The sequence below is a fragment of the Schistocerca americana genome, chromosome 2, assembly GCF_021461395.2.
Source record: "Schistocerca americana isolate TAMUIC-IGC-003095 chromosome 2, iqSchAmer2.1, whole genome shotgun sequence".
NCBI classification, from domain to species: domain Eukaryota; kingdom Metazoa; phylum Arthropoda; class Insecta; order Orthoptera; family Acrididae; genus Schistocerca; species Schistocerca americana.
Window position 1 is genome coordinate 894226601 of NC_060120.1, and position 18016 is coordinate 894244616.

At 44.3% G+C, this 18016-nt stretch overlaps 1 protein-coding gene across 1 annotated transcript in view; it reads right to left on the reverse strand.

The window, feature by feature from the left end:
• The window catches only part of LOC124594528 (high-affinity choline transporter 1-like), a 378310-nt gene that overhangs the window by 149552 nt on the left and 210742 nt on the right, over positions 1-18016 (reverse strand). Inside the window, exon 4 of the mRNA XM_047132900.1 lies at positions 2079-2234. Within this exon, the coding sequence (XP_046988856.1) occupies positions 2079-2234 (156 nt within the window). The remainder of the gene's footprint in view (positions 1-2078; positions 2235-18016) is intronic.

An 18016-nucleotide genomic window follows, 5' to 3' on the forward strand; every position in this document is an offset into this window, starting at 1 on the left:
TTCCTTGTGAGGTTGTTCTTCGGAACGTTGGATGAGTTTATTAACACAAAGAAATACTAAAGTTCAGTAACTACGTAATATCTGTCTTTAAGCATAAACAACTATCTAAGACGAAGGTAAGTGGTACAGAGGGACCCACAAAAAAATTATCCCTGCGACAGGTACAGTACAGCTAGCGCTAACTGCGGAGATATGAGATGCGAAAATGTAAAATCCTGCATCACTGGTCGGAAACCGACTGTCACTGGTTCGGCACACCTGTGATTGACGACGAAGGAACTGTCTGTTCAGAAAATACTGGGTTTCATAGGCTAGGCTCTCTCTTCCTCTCCTTCTCTCGAGGTGGGAGCAGACGATCTGTCCCGCCTGAGGGTTTTCCGTGACAATCACGGAGCCATACTCAGTATAGTTGTTTCCTTTCGAGTGGCGCCGCGAGATGGTGTTCCTTGCTTGTTTGGGTGCAGATGAGCGAAATGTTGTAACTTCTGCTTCTCCAGAGTGGAGTCCCCCTGCTTGAATGCCTTCGCAGCCGGCCGGTGTGGCCGTGCGGTTCTAGGCGCTTCAGTCTGGAACCGCATGACCGCTACGGTCGCAGGTTCGAATCCTGCCTCGGGCATGGATGTGTGTGATGTCCTTAGGTTAGTTGGGTTTAAGTAGTTCAAAGTTATAGGGGACTCATGACCACAGATGTTAAGTCCCATAGTGCTCAGAGCCATTTGAACCATTTTGAATGCCTTCGCTCAACATTCACAAGCCTAAAAAACTGCTTGGTTATGAATTTTCCCGAATGGAAGCAAGCAACTACGTGTTTACAACAGGAACGATATATCTGTGTCACCAGAAAACCACAACGAGACCAACAGAGGTTCATAGTTTAAAGCTAACCCTTCTTCAGCTGTTCCAGCAGATTAATTCCTGGAATGGAATTGTAGTCCGTGGGCTCACAGAAAGGGCGTTAGCGTTTCTGCTGTTTTTTATCCCATTCAGTTAACGTTTCTGGTATCACAAGATGTTCTAGAACTAATACCAGACATAATTCTGGTAACACACTTCTGTATTCTTAAAATACCTGTAACTTGAATTTCCCCGTAATTAATGAATGGAAGCATACAGAATAAACCAGTTTCTCCATTTTTAAATCGCCTACTGGAGTAATTATGCATACTAAAAACATAGCTGAAGCAAGGCGCTTTATTAATTTAGTGCGTTTTCTAATAGAGGTTGTGAACTATCTGTAGTCCAGAAGATTAACAAGGGATTAAGAAGACACAAAGGAATTAAAGACGTAACCTTCCAGCGGGCTTTGATTTATACCAATGGGTCAAGTTGAAAACTTGTGCCGAACCAGACCTCGAACCTGGGTCTCCTCCTTACGAGGCAGATGTACTGACCACTATGATATCCGGACGCAGTGGTCACCACAACCGCAAGGACTAACGTAGCACGCCTCCTGTCACACTCAAATTCTCCACTTATACCACTCACTACATAGCTCATTAGCCTCACTACTCGCAGCATCTCACCGATTCCCATATAAGTTCGAGCTTGGCGTGCATCTGCACTGAAGGGATATTTGGCCGTCATCTCTTTTATTATATAAAGGGTGTCCGTTCTTTCGGACAGGTAAAAATTCAATTATAATACATTTGCTTTGAACCATGTGTTAATTTTTTTCGAATATTTCATTAGCTTCCTTTTGAGTGGAGGGACTTTTTTTTATTTTTGACACTTATATCATCTGCTAAAAGCACAAAATTTGAATTTTCTGAAACTGCAAGTGTAAGATCATTTGCGTTTCTCAACAGCAACACAGGACTCAAAATCGATCCTTGTGAAACACCGTGCGTGACTGCTTCATATTCTGAATGACTGTCGCTATATTATTGACAATGATTTTATACACGTTGATTTTGGACATTCAGCGTAACGGCAAATATTGACCTTGTCAATGTTAGTGTGGAAAGCGGGCAGTGTTGATATTTGAAGCTGTAGTTGAGACGCCTGCTCCCACCGCGCGCGCAGCACGCGGCCAGCTTGCGAGCAGGTGTTTTTCTGGCTGCGGCGGCGGCGGCACTCACCGAGCGCGTTAAGGATGGCGCCCACCCAGAAGAGGTCCCCGCACACGGCGGGGATGTACAGCAGTCCTCCCACGCGGCTGCCGAAGCGCTGCTGCAGGGGGTCCAGCATCGTCACGTACTGCGCGGCGCGCATCGGCCGCACGAACAGCAACGCACCTGTCACACACAGCAGAGCGCCAGTCAGTCACGTACATCGCCTATCCAGCTACAGAGAACAGGGGCGAAACTTAGAACAGGATTGAGAATGGGTTGATTTTAAAGAGAAGCAGTGGAGCCCGTAAACAATTTTAGAGGTGCTATTATAGCACTGCACTGCAGAGAGCATATTTACGAAAAAATTCTGTTCATTCATTCGTCCAAGCATTCATTCACAAATCGTGTTACGTCATCATGAAGCAGAGTCTTGTTCAAATGTGTGTGAAATCTTATGGGACTTAACTGCTAAGGTCATCAGTCCCTAAGCTTACACACTACTTAACCTAAATTATCCTAAGGACAAACACACACACCCATGCCCGAGGGAGGACTCGAACCTCCGCAGGGACCAGCAGCACAGTCCATGACTGCAGCGCCTGAGACCGCTCGGCTAATCCCGCGCGGCTGAAGCAGTCTTCGAGGATGTGGAACGACTTAAATTATATAGATTTGTTACAATTAAACTTTCGCTACTTGTGAGGGCCGCCACGAAAAACGAGTGATCGTAGGACAATGAAACTTTGTGGAGATATTTTTAAGGACATGCGGAAGAGAAATCACTAATAAACCATTGAAAGAAATACATTTTAATTTCCACATTAGAGGATGCATATCTGAAGATCATGGTGGTAATGCTGTTTCAACGATTGGTCAGTGATTCCCTTTTCCCCAAATGTATTATGGAGTAATCGAGTGATCTCACGAGCAATGTGAGATGGAGTTTCATCATGCGCGAAAACAGCTGAGTCATAAACCCCTCCCTCCCACACAGCAGGGATCACCTATTGGCGAAGTAGATCACAGAAACGTGTGCTGTTCACGGTGCATATCATTAGTCCTTGGCGTCCGAAGAAAACTGGATCAATAATGAATTGTGTCGTGAAGCCACATTACACAGTAACGTGGTCACTATAGACGGGCACTTGGTGAACGTTCCTTGTCGGTGGCGATCCAAAAATGCGATAGTTATGTGTGTTCAGAGCGCAAGGTAATGCTTACACACAGTCTACAACAGCTTGATACTTACTATGAAAAGAATCAACTCGCACCCAATCCTAAGAAAAAGCAAGTGTGTTCATTCCATCTTAAACATAAACAAGCTGACAGGGAACTTGAAATATTCTGGAATGGAGTTTCACTAGAATTTTGTTACCTCCCCAGGTATTTTGATGTCACTCTCGACCATACACTGACCTACAAGGAACATTGTCTGAAGCTGAAGCAGAAAGTATCCTCCAGAAACTGCCTTCTCCGGAAACTGGCGGGACCGAACTGGAGTACACATCCACAAACATTAAGAACAACAGCTCTTGCCTTATGCTATTCTGCAGGAGAGTATGCTAGCCCAGTGTGGTACAAATCAGTACGTGCAAAGCAGGTTGATGTAGCATTAAATGACAGCTGTAGGATTGTTACAGGCTGCCTAAGGCCAACCCCCATGGACAGAGTTCAGTGTCAAGCTGGGGTTGCTTCATGTGACGTAAGAACAGAGGTCGCCGCTAAAATGGAGAGGCATAAATCAAATACAGCGACCTCACATCCACTCCTTGGGCATCAACCTGCCAAGCCAAGACTGAAGTCCAGGAAGAGTTTCCTACCAATTTCACAGCCCTTAGAAGGATCAGCTGCGGCTATCCGACTCACCAAGTGGAAAGAAAGATGCCAACACCTGTCGAACTGGATGATACCACAAGAATCCCTGCCGCCTGAACACATGGAGAAGTGGGTCATATGGAAGTCCATCAACAGACTACGGACTGAAGTCGCAAGACCGAGGGACAATCTCCTTAAATGGCACTTCCAACTGCCAAACGCCAACACAACACTGAGCGAATGCGGTGATTTGCAGACAACCCGGCATCTCTTCAAATGTAACTCATGCCCAACCAGCTGTAGCATGAAGGACTTAACGTCTGCAGCACCCAATGCTATCAAAGTTGAACAGTTCTGGGTGAATACTGTATAGTTTTCTTTGTATGTACTATATATGTGATCATTTTAGTGTACACCCGACACGAATGAAAAAAAGAGCGCAAGTGAGCGTAAAGAGCGCTTCATCACCCCACAAAATGATCCAAGGCCACATATCAACTTCAACCGTTGCAAGAAACGTAAGAGTAAACTCTACTCGAATGCCTGCGACACGTGGCAAAAGTTGGTGAGTAATGTGAAGCTTGTACGGATACCATTTCACAATTGTTCGCAGCACTTTTCGAACGTTGGACCGTGGAATGTTCAGCTGTCGAGAAACAGCGTTTGCACTGCTTGGAGATCCCACGTTGCGTCCAGCATTCTCATCCTTGGCAAGAGTAACTTATTCAACAACTTGCGGCGCAGTTAGCTGTCAGCCTTTTGCAGGAGCAGACCGTATCATTTGCCGATCGTTTCCATCACCAAGACCACCAGACTTTAATCCTCATGAGCAAATTAAAATGTGTTTCTTTCATCTACATCGATATTCTGGAAATCACGTTTAAGTGCCTGGCTGAGGGTTCATCGAACCACCTTCACAATTCTCTATTATTCCAATCTCGTATAGCGCGCGGAAAGAATGAACACCTATATCTTTCCGTACGAGCTCTGATTTCCCTTATTTTATCGTGGTGATCGTTTCTCCCTTATGTAGCTCGGTGTCAACAATTTTCGCATTCGGAGGAGAAAGTTGGGGTGTTGGAATTTAGTGGGAAGATTTCGTCGCAACGAAAAACGCATTTCTTTTAATAATGCCCAGCCCAAAGTCGGTAACATTTCAGTGACACCCTCTCCCATATTTCACGATAATACAAAAGGTGCTGCCCTTCTTTGAACTTTTTCGATGTACTCTGTCAGTCCTATCGGATAAAGTTCCCAAACCAAGCAGCAGTATTCTGAAAGAGGACGGACAAGCGTAGTGGAGGCAGTCTCCTTAGTAGATCTGTTACATTTTCTAAGTGTCCTGCCAATAAAACACAGTCTTTGGTTAGACTTCCCCACAACATTTTCTATGTGTTCCCTCCAATTTAAGTTGTGCGTAATTTTAACACCTAGGTATTTAGTTGAATTTACGGCCTTCAGATTTGACTGATTTATCGTGTAACCTACGTTTAACGAATCCCGTTTAGCACTCATGTTGATGACCTCACACTTTTCGTTATTTAGGGTCAACTGCCAATTTTCGCACCATTCAGATATCTTCTCTAAATTGTTTTGCAATTTGTTTTTATCTTCTGATGACTTTATTAGTCGATAAACGACAGCGTCATCTGCAAAAAACCTACGATGGCTGCTCAGATTGCCTCCTGGATCGTTTATACAGATAAGAACAACAGAGGGCCTATAACACTACCTTGGGGAACGCCAGAAATGCTTCTGTTTTACTCGATGACTTTCCGTCAATTACTACGACCTGTGATCTCTCTGACAGGAAATCACAAATCTAGTCACATAACTGACATGATATTCCATAAGCATGTAATTTCACTGCGAGCTGCTTGTGTGGTACAGTGTCAAAAGCCTTCTGGAAATCCAGAAATACGGAATCGATCTGAAATCCCTTGTCAATAGCACTCAGCACTTCATGCGGATAAAGAGCTAGTTGTGTTTCACAAGAACGACCTTTTCTAAACCCATGTTGACTGTGATTCAATAGACCGGTTTCTTCTAGATAATGTTCGAGCACAATATATGTTCCAAAATCCTGCTGCATATCGACATTAACGATACGGGCCTGTAATTAAGTGGATTACTTCTACTACCTTTCTTGAATATTGGTGTGACCTGTGCAACTTTCCAGTCTTTCGTCGAGCGAACGATTGTATATTATTGTTAAGTATGGAGCTAATGCATTAGCTTACTCTAAAAGGAACCTAACTGGTATACAGTCTGGACCAGAAGACTTGCTTTTATTAAGTGATTTAAGTTGCTTTACTACTCCGAGGATATTTACTTCTACGTTACTCACGTTGGCAGCTGATCTTGATTCTAATTCTGGAATATTTACTTCGTATTCTTTTGTGAAGGCATTTCGGAAGGCTGTGTTTGGTAACTCTGCTTTGGCAGCGCTGTCTTCGATAGTGTATTCGTTATTTCTCTTCCGTATTTCCTTAAAAAAGTTTCCATATAGTTTCATTTTTCTACGATCACTCGTTATTCATGGATGTCATCTAAAGTAGTGATAGATTAATCGTAACCACCCCGTGCACGAACAGGCGGATTAATCATTGTTGTCTGCTTCTGAAATGTATACTATTATAGGAACCAATTACGACTGGCACCTATCTACTCAAAGTGATACTTATGGCAATTACGTCAAGGTTTCGTTACATACACTGTCCGACAGAGCACTGTCCTGCTGAAAATGTGCACCACGATACTGTTACGTGAGAGGTGACACACGAGCATTCAGGATGTCTGTCGTACAGTTGCGCTGTCAGAGCCCCTCACTCACTATCAGCCGTGAACTGACGCTATACTCAATGCCTCCCCACACCATGACGCCAAGATTAAACAGCGCTGCGCCTCTCTGAAACATTGGAAAAAGGGGACTTTTCCGCAAGATGCAGACATACTCGACAACAATGATTTAAGGTGATGTAGAACCGTAGTTCATCCCTGGGCATAACGCAATGCCATTCATCAGTAATCCATGCTTTCCGACCTCGACACCTCCTCAAACGTAGCCGGTTTTATATTGCTGTTAACGGCCTACGTTGTTGTTGTTGTGGTCTTCAGTCCTGAGACTGGTTTGATGCAGCTCTCCATGCTACTCTATTCTGTGCAAGCTTCGTCATCTCCAAGTACTTACTGCAACCTACATCCTTCTGAATCTGCTTAGTGTATTCATCTCTTGGTCTCCCTCTACGATTTTTACCCTCCACGCTGCCCTCCAATGCTAAATTTGTAATCCCTTGATGCCTCAGAACATGTCCTACCAACCGGTCCCTTCCTCTTGTCAAGTTGTGTCACAAACTCCTCTTCACCCCAATTCTATTCAATACCTCCTCATTAGTTATGTGATTTACCCATCTAATCTTCAGCATTCTTCTGTAGCACACATTTCGAAAGCTTCTATTCTCTTCTTGTCCAAACTATTTATCGTCCATGTTTCACTTCCATACATGGCTACACTCCATACAAATACTTTCAGAAACGACTTCCTGACACCTAAATCTATACTCTATAATCTATGTTAACAAATTTCTCTTCTTCAGAAACGATTTCCTCGCCATTGCCAGTCTACATTTTATATCCTCTCTACTTAGACCATCAGTAGTTATTTTGCCCACCAAATAGCAAAACTCCTTTACCACTTTAAGTGCCTCGTTTCCTAATATAATTCCCCTCAGCATCACCCGACTTAATTCGACTACATTCCATTATCCTCGTTTTTCTTTTGTTGATGTTCATCTTATATCCTCCTTTCAAGACACTATCCATTCCGTTCAACTGCTCTTCCAAGTCCTTTTCTGTCTCTGACAGAATTACAATGTCATCGGCGAACCTCAAAGTTTTTATTTCTTCTCCACGGATTTTAATACCTATTCCGAATTTTTCTTTTGTTTCCTTTACTACGTATGAGACGGTAATTCCATATACCAGCTGGCGCTGGTTCCCAACTGGTGTTGGGGAATAACATTTAAATGCTGCAGGAAGTCCAGTACTTGTTCTCGGATTGGAGGCGCAGATCTGAAGGGGTTACGATGTACTTAGATGCAGCCGTAGGGTCTGCGATGTGCTCTTTGAACAATACGACGATGTTCCCCTGAGTGGTGAGACATTGTCTGCCGGAACCTTGACGACGAGTGCACACCTTCCCATCCAATCCAACATCTGGCCAATGTCACGTCTGAATGCCCCACAAATCTGGATATTGCACAATTCGACCAGCTGGTCAAACGCAGACCCACAATGAGAGCTATTTTAAACTCAGTAGATGCTGATATCACTGTCTGACACCGGAAGGTGGCATCGTCTTGTCCTTCACAGCGAGCTCTCAGTATCTGACGCTGTTCGCGCCCCTTACACATCCAACCAACTGCTAACAACACTAAACATGAACAACAGTAATGTAATCCAGTGGCCACTCTACATGTCACACGCAATTGTAAATCTAGTCATTTACATACCTGTCGATGATGCGTACGCGTAGGAAGTTACACTGAAATCTGACCACGTCTTCTGGGTACTTCCCTATTTTTGTATCGGATAATGTATGTATCAATAAAACGTTCTCGGTTTTCAAGCCGCGTCGATTCTAAGAAAATCCTCGAGCTTTCGATGACCATCTCCGCCATCGTCGTCAGGAGTTCACTGACTTCCGGAGCTGCTACGGTTTCTCGCTTACATAAGCATGATGACATCATCAGCAGCCAATCAGAGAGACCCAATGTGGAGCGCGCGCAGCTAGCGGAGCTATTGCCCGACGTCAGGTGGCGCCAGTGGCAGGAACCACATTTGAAACTGCCGCTCCCGCGTCGCGCATATGTCTTTGCTTTCTTTCGATGTCCAACGCCCGCCCCCATGCCCTGCTGAGTGTGTAACCCTGGTCGCTGTTGAAATTATTGTTTAAACGAATCTCGACCGCTTCCTTTATAACAGAGTCCCAATATGTAAATGCATGAGCCAACACTTTTGTATTTTCGAACTGTATTTTATGTCCGTTTTCTAGGCAATGCTCCTTTAAGGCCGACTTGTCAGGGTCCCTTCGTTTTATATGGCGCTTGGGCTCAGCACAACGCTCTGCAACCGTGCGAATTGTTTGTCCGATATACATGCTGCCACATCCACAGGGTACACCATACACGCCGGACAATAGAAGAGTAATGTCGTTTTCAACAGGGCGCAACATATCTCGTATCTTGGGGGCGGGCCGGAACGTATGTTACGAGAAAAACAGCTACTTTAAAGACCTCTTTCCATACTATTCAGCTATCAGGAAAGTATCTTAACTTCACTCAGAGATCGGTTAACTGTCTGTACACTGGGAAATTGAGGATCTATCTGACACAAGTATGAAGAGAGTCGCAGAAATTACATTCCTAAGTATTCATACAAATTATAGGAAGCGTGGAGAATGAGGTTTCTTTGTACTTTGGCATTAATTATTTGGAGGTTTGCAGTTTCCCGCCTGATATTCACTGGCAGACAGCTGTAGACTTTCATTCCAGAGTTTAAAACCCAAACCCGATTCTGAACCCAATAGGGAAACGCATAGTCTACGTGGTAATTATTTCTATGAGGGGACTTAGCCATTATTATGACGGGCCAAGTAACTTTTATTGAATGCTGCGTTACACTTGAAACACAGATACATTTTTTTCTCCAGCTTAGTCTCTAAGACTCTATAAATAACGGTCGCAATGCTCCACCAATCCTTCAATTTTACGACGACAGAAGTCCGCTCCTTTTTCAGAAAGTCATTCGAGAATCGCTGTGCGAACATCATCATCGTCGGGAAATCTCGTTCCCTCCAGATGTTTTTTCAGCTTGCTGAAAGAACAGAAATCGGGTGGTGCAAGATCTGGACCTACCGATCAGCATTACTGCACGTCTGTGCGGCTTTGGTGAAACTGTTGTCTCTATTTCTCTATAGCTAGACGCAACATTTCATTTGTCGTTATAACGCCATAATTCCACAGTGAATCTTTGTGCAATTTACACGTTTTCCCCGCAAGAATCGTGCTCTCCCATGCAGTTCAGCTTTGGAGCAGGTTTCCAGTTGTTGCGCCACTTCACTCCCACACTGTGATGCACCAGTTATCCACACCGCAGCAGAACCGTGTCTGCAGGAAAACCTTCAGCATTCTTCTGTAGCACCACATTCCGAAAGCTTCTATTCTCTTCTTGTTCGAACTATTTATCGTAAACGTTACACTCCATACAAATACTTTCAGAAACGAATTCCTGACACTTAAATCTATACTCGATGTTAACACATTTCTCTTCTTCAGAAACGCTTTCCTTGCCATTGCCAGTCTACATTTTATATCCTCTCTACTTCCACCATCATCAGTTATTTTGCTCCCCAAATAGCAAAACTCATCTACTACTTAAAGTGTCTCATTTCCTAATCTCATTCCCTCAGCATCACCCGATTTAATTCGACTACATTCCATTATCCTCGTTTTGCTTTTGTTGATGTTCATCTTAAATCCTCCTTTCAAGACACTGTCCATTCCGTTCAACTGCTCTTCCAAGTCCTTTGCTGTCTCTGAGAGAATTACAATGTCATCGACGAACCTCAAAGTTTTTATTTCTTCTCCATGGATTTTAATACCTACTCCGAACTTTTCTTTTGTTTCCTTCACTGCTTGCTCAATATACAGACTGAATAACATCGGGGAGAGGCTACATTCCGATACATATCGATCAATTGAGGACACAGGGCGCAAATGCTGTGATGAAATTGGCACGGCAGAGGAAGATGTACCGAACCGTAACAAGCTAGTCAGAAGACTGATAAAAAACAAATGAAAAAAATAACTGAAGAAATAATTCATATCAGCTTACATAACAACCAAGCCAACAAATTACATTTGATACAACATTATATTTAAAATGTTTCGTTACATTTTTTCTTACACGAAGCAGGAAAGCAAAACGCAGCATGCATTACAATGATTTGCTGCAAATTCGGCGTGCAGTATAAGTATACATTTTTATAAACAGAGAAAACTTGCCGTCATAGCTACCATTCGGTGTGCACAAAAAATAACTGCATAAAGATATACTGTACATTCAAATTATTGTGACAACCTGTTAAAAGCTTCAATTCTGACTTTTTGCAACGTGGACTGCTGCGACACTTTCAGGAGGCGAGTCGTGAAGTTGTGGAAGACAACTATGGAGACTCCTATTAACACTAGAAAACTTTAGTATGAATAATAGCAAGTCTAATCGAGACGTTGTAATTGCTCAGAAACTTCTACAACGAATCTTTCACTCTGCGCTGCAGTCACGGACTGTGCGGCTGATCCCGGCGGATAGTTCGAGTCCTCCCTCGGGCATGGGTGTGTGTGTGTGTTTGTCCTTCGGATAGTTTAGGTTAAGTAGTGTGTAAGCTTAGGGACTGATGACCTTAGCAGTTAAGTCCCATAAGATTTCACACACACATTTGAACATTTTTCACTCTGCAGCGGAGTGTGCACTATTAACTTCATGCAGGGTTAAAGCTCTGTGCTGGGCCGGTACTCGAACCCAGAACGTTGAGTTTCAGGGGCAATGTTCGTAGGACGGAGCTATTCCTCAACGACTCTGTCCTGCACAGACAGCCTGAATTCTGCCGGTACCTTTGTCATTCCTTTTGAACTTCACAGGTACTCTCCTACATACCTCGCTGAACTAGTAACAGTCATAAGTAAAACAAATTTCACTGTACAATGGATTATGTCCTGTGCAGTTTGCCTGCGCAAGAAAAACCATTTCCTTTAATCATATCTTTCTGGGTCCATTTCTTTCCGCACTTGCATGAAACTAAACGGTTCAGTCACATTAATTTGACCACCTCCTGTGTACGATGTCAACGTGCAAAACAACTCACAGAGGGCAGGTGGCAGCACTAGCAATGGACGGTATATAAAGCATGTCCAGGGGACGCGAGAAATTAAGGCAGAAGTAGAAAAACACAGGAATCAAGTCTGGACAGATAAGGTTGCACTGCTACAATTACAAGACCAATCGGCCTGGAAGATGACGAAGTCTCTACTAAGAAGCGGACAGAAGTTACCCCCACTACATGTGGGCAACCATATAATCAGCGAACCAGATGCCAAAGCAAATGCTTTGGCAGATGTATTCGCAAAAAACTTCACACCGATGAATGACCCTGCCGACGCTGACCACATTGGCCTAGTCAATGAGAGACTTCCAAGATTCCTCGCCAGTCGAGCCGAAGATGACCACATTCAACCTATCACGACAGCAGAAGTTACAAAACAGCTCGAAGAATTAAACGGAAAGAAGGCCAGAGGACCAGACCTTCTAACTAACGAGCTGTTGAAGCAATTACCACCTACTGCAGTACCAGTAATAGCGGCCGCGTTCAATGAGATCCTGGCAACTGGCGACTTCCCTATCACATGGAAACATGCAGAGATCGTCGCCATACCGAAGGCAGGAAAGGACCCTCGATCACCTGCTAGTTACAGACCAATCAGTCTTTTACCTGCCATATCGAAACTTTTTGAACGTTTATACATAAAGAGACTTCAACAGCATGTGGAAGCAGAACATCTGATACCAGACGTCCAGTTCGGCTTTCGCCAAGGCCTTTCCACCACCCAGCAGCTACTAAGCCTAGTTGAGGAAGCATTCAGCGCCATGGAAAGGAAAGAATTCTTCGGGGCTGTATTTCTGGATGTTTCTCGTGCCTTTGATTGCGTGTGGCACAGAGGGACTCCTCTATAAACTCCTAGATATAGGGGTCCCCGTGTCACACGCAACACTCCTGAAGAGTTATCTAGAAAACCGGACTTTTCATGTCCGCACTCAAGACGGTATATCGTCCACCAGACCAATCAAAGCAGGAGTACCTCAGGGCAGCGTTCTGGGACCACTGTTATACATCTTGTATACATCCGACCTACCATCGACGGCCAGAACACACCTATCCTTATACGCCGATGATACAGCCATTTACTCCCGAAGTATGAATGCTGCACACCTCCAGGCAAGACTGCAACAAGCATGTAATAAGCTGAGTGAATGGGCTACGAAATGGCGACTGTCTTTTAACGCCACAAAGACGCAGGCAATAGCAATCTGTAGAAGACCACTTCCACCTAACATCCAGCCCATTGAGATAAGGGGCACCCCAGTTACGTGGTCAAAAACAGCAAAATACTTGGGTGTGACCCTTGATAGGCGATTGATATGGCAACCTCATATAGAAGATATTCGAGAGAAAGCCAGGAGAAGAATGGTACAGCTCTATCCATTATTAAATCCAGCGTCAACACTACCATCAAGACTGGGGGTGATATTGTACCTCACACTGGTGCGACCAATCTTAGACTACGCTGCTGTCGTGTGGGGCAATGCTGCTCCAACTCACATACAACGGCTACAAAGAATTCAGAATCGTGCTCTGAAAAGAGCACTCCATCTTCCATACCGGTTCCCAACGAATGAGCTTCACCAACTCGCAGGGGTACCCTACTAGAAAGACCGATTTAGAACCAGTGCAAAAACCTTCTATGAAAACACGCAACAGTCAGATAACGAACTTGTACGACAACTTGGACACAGGGTGCACTATCTGGCTTCCACTAGATGGCCCGATGACCTACGTGAATAACGAGATTAGACATCTTGTTTATATATTTTTTTATACACTTTAATAATTTTAAATTTTAACAATGTAAATTTATTTTCTTATTTTATTTATTTTAACTCAATTTATTTTATCTTAATTTTATTTTAATTATCATTATTTTTAACCTTTTTCATTGTATTTATTATCCATTTATTTACTATTATTATTTTAACAAAGGAGAATGAATGAATGTGAGAATGTGTTAACTGTATATGTATGTCTGAGTATATGTGTATAATGTGTCAATGTGTGAGCAATACAAAAAAAATATATAAAAAAGGAAAAAAAAGAAAAAAATACAAAAAAATTATCATAGAGCTAACGTATTTTAAATCATTTAAAAGCAGAAAAATATATGACAACCAAGAAGCTATTGTTTTAATGTTAATTTTTTATTATTGAAGGCGTAGCCGCATGGCTTGAACTTCCATTTTCAGACTGGGCAATCCTTGATGCCCCAATATATTCTGCAGCGTACGCGAGAAACAGTGCAGTCGTCGTTGTAAAGCGGGAACGGAGCAATTTATCTGATGTCTAAAGGGGCATGATCATTGGCATCCGGGCGAAGGATGGAAGCGTTCCCGAAACGGCTAAGTGTGTAAACTGTTTGCTTGCCGCTATTGTTAAAGTACACCGTGAGTGGCAGAATGGCGCTATCCAAAACCGGCACCGAGGCAGTTGTGACGCAACACGGGCCCTAGGTGACAACGGCGAACGAATGCTGCGGAGATGTGTAGGGGCGACTACGTCTGCAGCTGCTGAGCAACTGACCGCACAGATGAACCAGGGAGGCTTCCAACAGCGTCTCCTCAGTCAGCGTTCAGCGACATTCTGCGTATGGTTTTCCGCAGCAAGCGCCTAGTACGTGCACCCATACTGGCTGCTGTTTTTCTGTGTCGTCCGAACAAGACACAGCCAGGGCAAAAGCACCATACGCGCAAAGATGCGAGCTTGTGCCAGTGACATAGAGACTTGCCACTTGCGCGATTCCACCAGCACCACGGTCGGGGCTAAAAGTGAAGATATCGACTTCGCCTCGGCCAATTGCCGGCCGAGTGCAATCCGCCAATGACCGGGCGACAGCGGACAGAAGCCTACTCGTAAGATAGAAAAGCAGCTCTCGCCCACTTGGTTACAGATCATCGTCCAGGGCTGATATAGACAGGGAACGTCGTTTAGTGAACTCTTAGAAGTGAACAGATAGTTGTTGTAAATTGCGTTTTCTATGCACTGCGAAGTTTCAAATGGTTCAAATAGCTCTGAGCGCTATGGGACTTAACATCTGAGGTCATCAGTCCTCTAGACCTTGTAATGTCTCTTGCAGCGGTCTCTCCGCGATATTTTCAGAAATTCTATAAATTATATAGCTCAGTACATATCTCGAAATATCCCTTCTTATCTTACTGATTCCTAAACTTTAATATACGATGATTATCAATGCACAGTAGTTTCAAGCCCTATTATTCCTTGGAGCGTCCATTTACTCCATGGAATAGCTTCTCTGCTATCTATGTTTTGTCTTATGAAAAGAATGAAGGAGATCTTGCCGATTAGCCGTGAAAGAAGGAAGAGGTATATGTATGTGTTGTTGAGCTAGTCGCCATCTTGATGAGATTCTGTATGAGAAGGAATTTAATACATGAACTAAACTAAAGTAAGCGTGTTCGCGTATTATTTAACTGATTATTATTGACAGTGTCTGCTTACTACACTGTGTTGTACGTGATCAGTGGGGAACGTCTGATTTACACTGTACGAACCTGCCGTTTTGTATGCTCAAGATATCCAGTTTATCACTTCCAATAAATAGGCTAACACGGTCTTACCAGCAGATCTCCGGTCTTCCCCATGTGATCATCGAAAGTTAATAATTATTACAAATGTTTTCAGGAGATCGACTGACAATTTTCGTCGCACCGAGACTTCGAAATTGGTTCACTTCCTTATGGAATTTAAGTTAAGCTCAATTTAATCAGGATAGAACAGTATTGAACTGTGTCAATGTGATAAGCCTGCTTTGTGAATGAAAATTCCCTTAATATACGCATGTTTTCTACTATCCTGATCAGTGAAGCTAAATCAGGCCGGTGTGAGAGAGTTTTTTAAATTTTAGATCCCACAAAAAATATTAAAACCTTTGAACTGCTTAAACCTAACTAACCTAATGACATCACACACATCCATGCCCGAGGCAGGATTCGAACCTGCGACCGTAGCGGTCGCGCGGTTCCAGACTGAAGCGCCTAGGAACGCTCGGCCATACCGGCCTAATATTACCTAATATTATTTGCACTTAGCCATTGAGGGCTTTATTGTGTTATAGTACAAGCAGTGTTGCAGACTTCATTATTCAACAAGTCACAAAGATAAGTAAACCTTTTTAGCTCCTTTGTGTGACTGTGTTGCAGTGTTGTAGAACCTTTGTTTTCCTATCCTGTTAACCGACCCTGGGGCATAGCTGTGTAGTAGTGGCAGGGAGAAATTGTCTTAGCGGTGTGCTACACCAGAAGCCGTTTCACGAACACACAAACTCGGTCTACCGCAACAACAGTGGCACAGCAGTAGCGACGAGGCCTTTACAGAATTGGAGACGAGGGTTTACAAAACGTTCATCGGCGACAAAGCCTGGAATTTGCACACCAATACCGTAACTGGACGTACACTGAGTGGAAACAAGTGGCCTTTTCGGAGGAAATACATCTTGTTCTCCTTCGGTGTGAAACGTCTGAAAGCAGACACGCTGAAACAGTCGTCAGAAAGGTTCAGATCGGAGGAGGAAGCGTTAAGGCTCGGGGAATGTTTTCGTGGAATACCCTGGATGATTTCGTCACAATGAAAGGCACAATGGATAAACGGAAGTATGCATCTACCCTCAGGAAACATGTCCACCCCTACATCCAATTCGTTTTTCCTCGGCAAGATGGCATATACCAGCAGGACAATGCAACGTGTCGCACAGCTCACAGTGTGCGTTCGTGGTTCGAAGAGCATTATCATGAGTTTACCGTGCTTCCCTGGCCGTCGAACTCCTCGGATTTACAGGAAATGTATTCGCAAATTTGAACCACCGTCGGTTGCATATTGGGATGACGACAATGAAAAGTTATGCCGAACCGCGACTCGAACCCGGATTTCCCTCTGTACGCTAGCGGTAGCCTTAGTTGCTTCAGCTATCGGTGGACGAATCACGGCCGGACCCAGACTTCCATATGTCGTCGTCCTTGCGTCACAAACTGCTCTCGTACTCCCACCGAGGAAGGAAATACACTACTGGCCATTACAATTCTTACACCACGAAGATGACATGCTACAGACGTGAAATTTAACCAACAGCTTGAAGATGCGGTGATATGCAAATGATTAACTTTTCAGAGCATTCACACAAGGTTGCCGCCGGTGGCGACACCTACAACGTGCTGAGATGAGGAAAGTTTCCAACCGATTTCTCATAGACAAACAGCAGTTGACAAACGTTGCCTGGTGAAAAGTTGTTGTAATGTCTCGTGTAAGGAGGAGAAATGTTTAACATCACGTTTCCGACTTTGATAAAGGTCAGATTGTAGACTATCGCGATTGCGGTTTATCGTATCGCGACATTGTTGCTCGCGTTGGTCGAGATCCAATGACTGTTAGCATAATATGGAATCGGTGGGTTCAGGAGGGTAATACGGAACGCCGCGCTGGATCCCAACTGCCTCGTATTACTAGCAGTCGAGATGACAGGCTTCTTATCCGCATGGCTGTAACTGATCGTGGAGCCACGTCTCGACTCCTGAGTCAACAGATGGGGTCGTTTGGAAGACTACAACCCTCAGCACGAACAGTTCGACGACGTTTGCAGCAGCATGGACTATCAGCTCGGAGACCATGGCTGCGGTTACCACTGACGCTGCATTATAGACAGGAGCGCCTGCGATGGTGTACTCAACGACGAACCTGGGTGCATGAACGGCAAAACGTCATTTTTTCGGATGAATCCAGGTTCTGTTTGTAGCATCATGATGGTCGCATACGTGTTTGGCGACATCGCGGTGAATGCACAATGGAAGCGTGTATTCGTCATCGCCATACTGGCGTATCACCCGGCGTGATGGTATGGGGTGCCATTGGTTCCACGTCTCGGTCACCTCTTGTTCGCATTGACGGCGCTTTGAACAGCGGACGTTACATTTCAGATGTGTTATGACCTGTGGCTCTACCCCTCATTCGATCGCTGCGAAACCCTACATTTCAGCAGGATAATGCACGACCGCATGTTGCATGTCCCGTACGGGCCTTTCTGGATACAGAAAATGTTCGACTGCTGCCCTGGCCAGCACATTCTCCAGATCTCTCACCAATTGAAAACGTCTGGTCAATGGTGGCCGAGCAACTGGCTCGTCACAATACGCCAGTCACTACTCTTGATGAACTGTGGTATCGTGTTGAAGCTGCATGGGCAGCTGTACCGGTA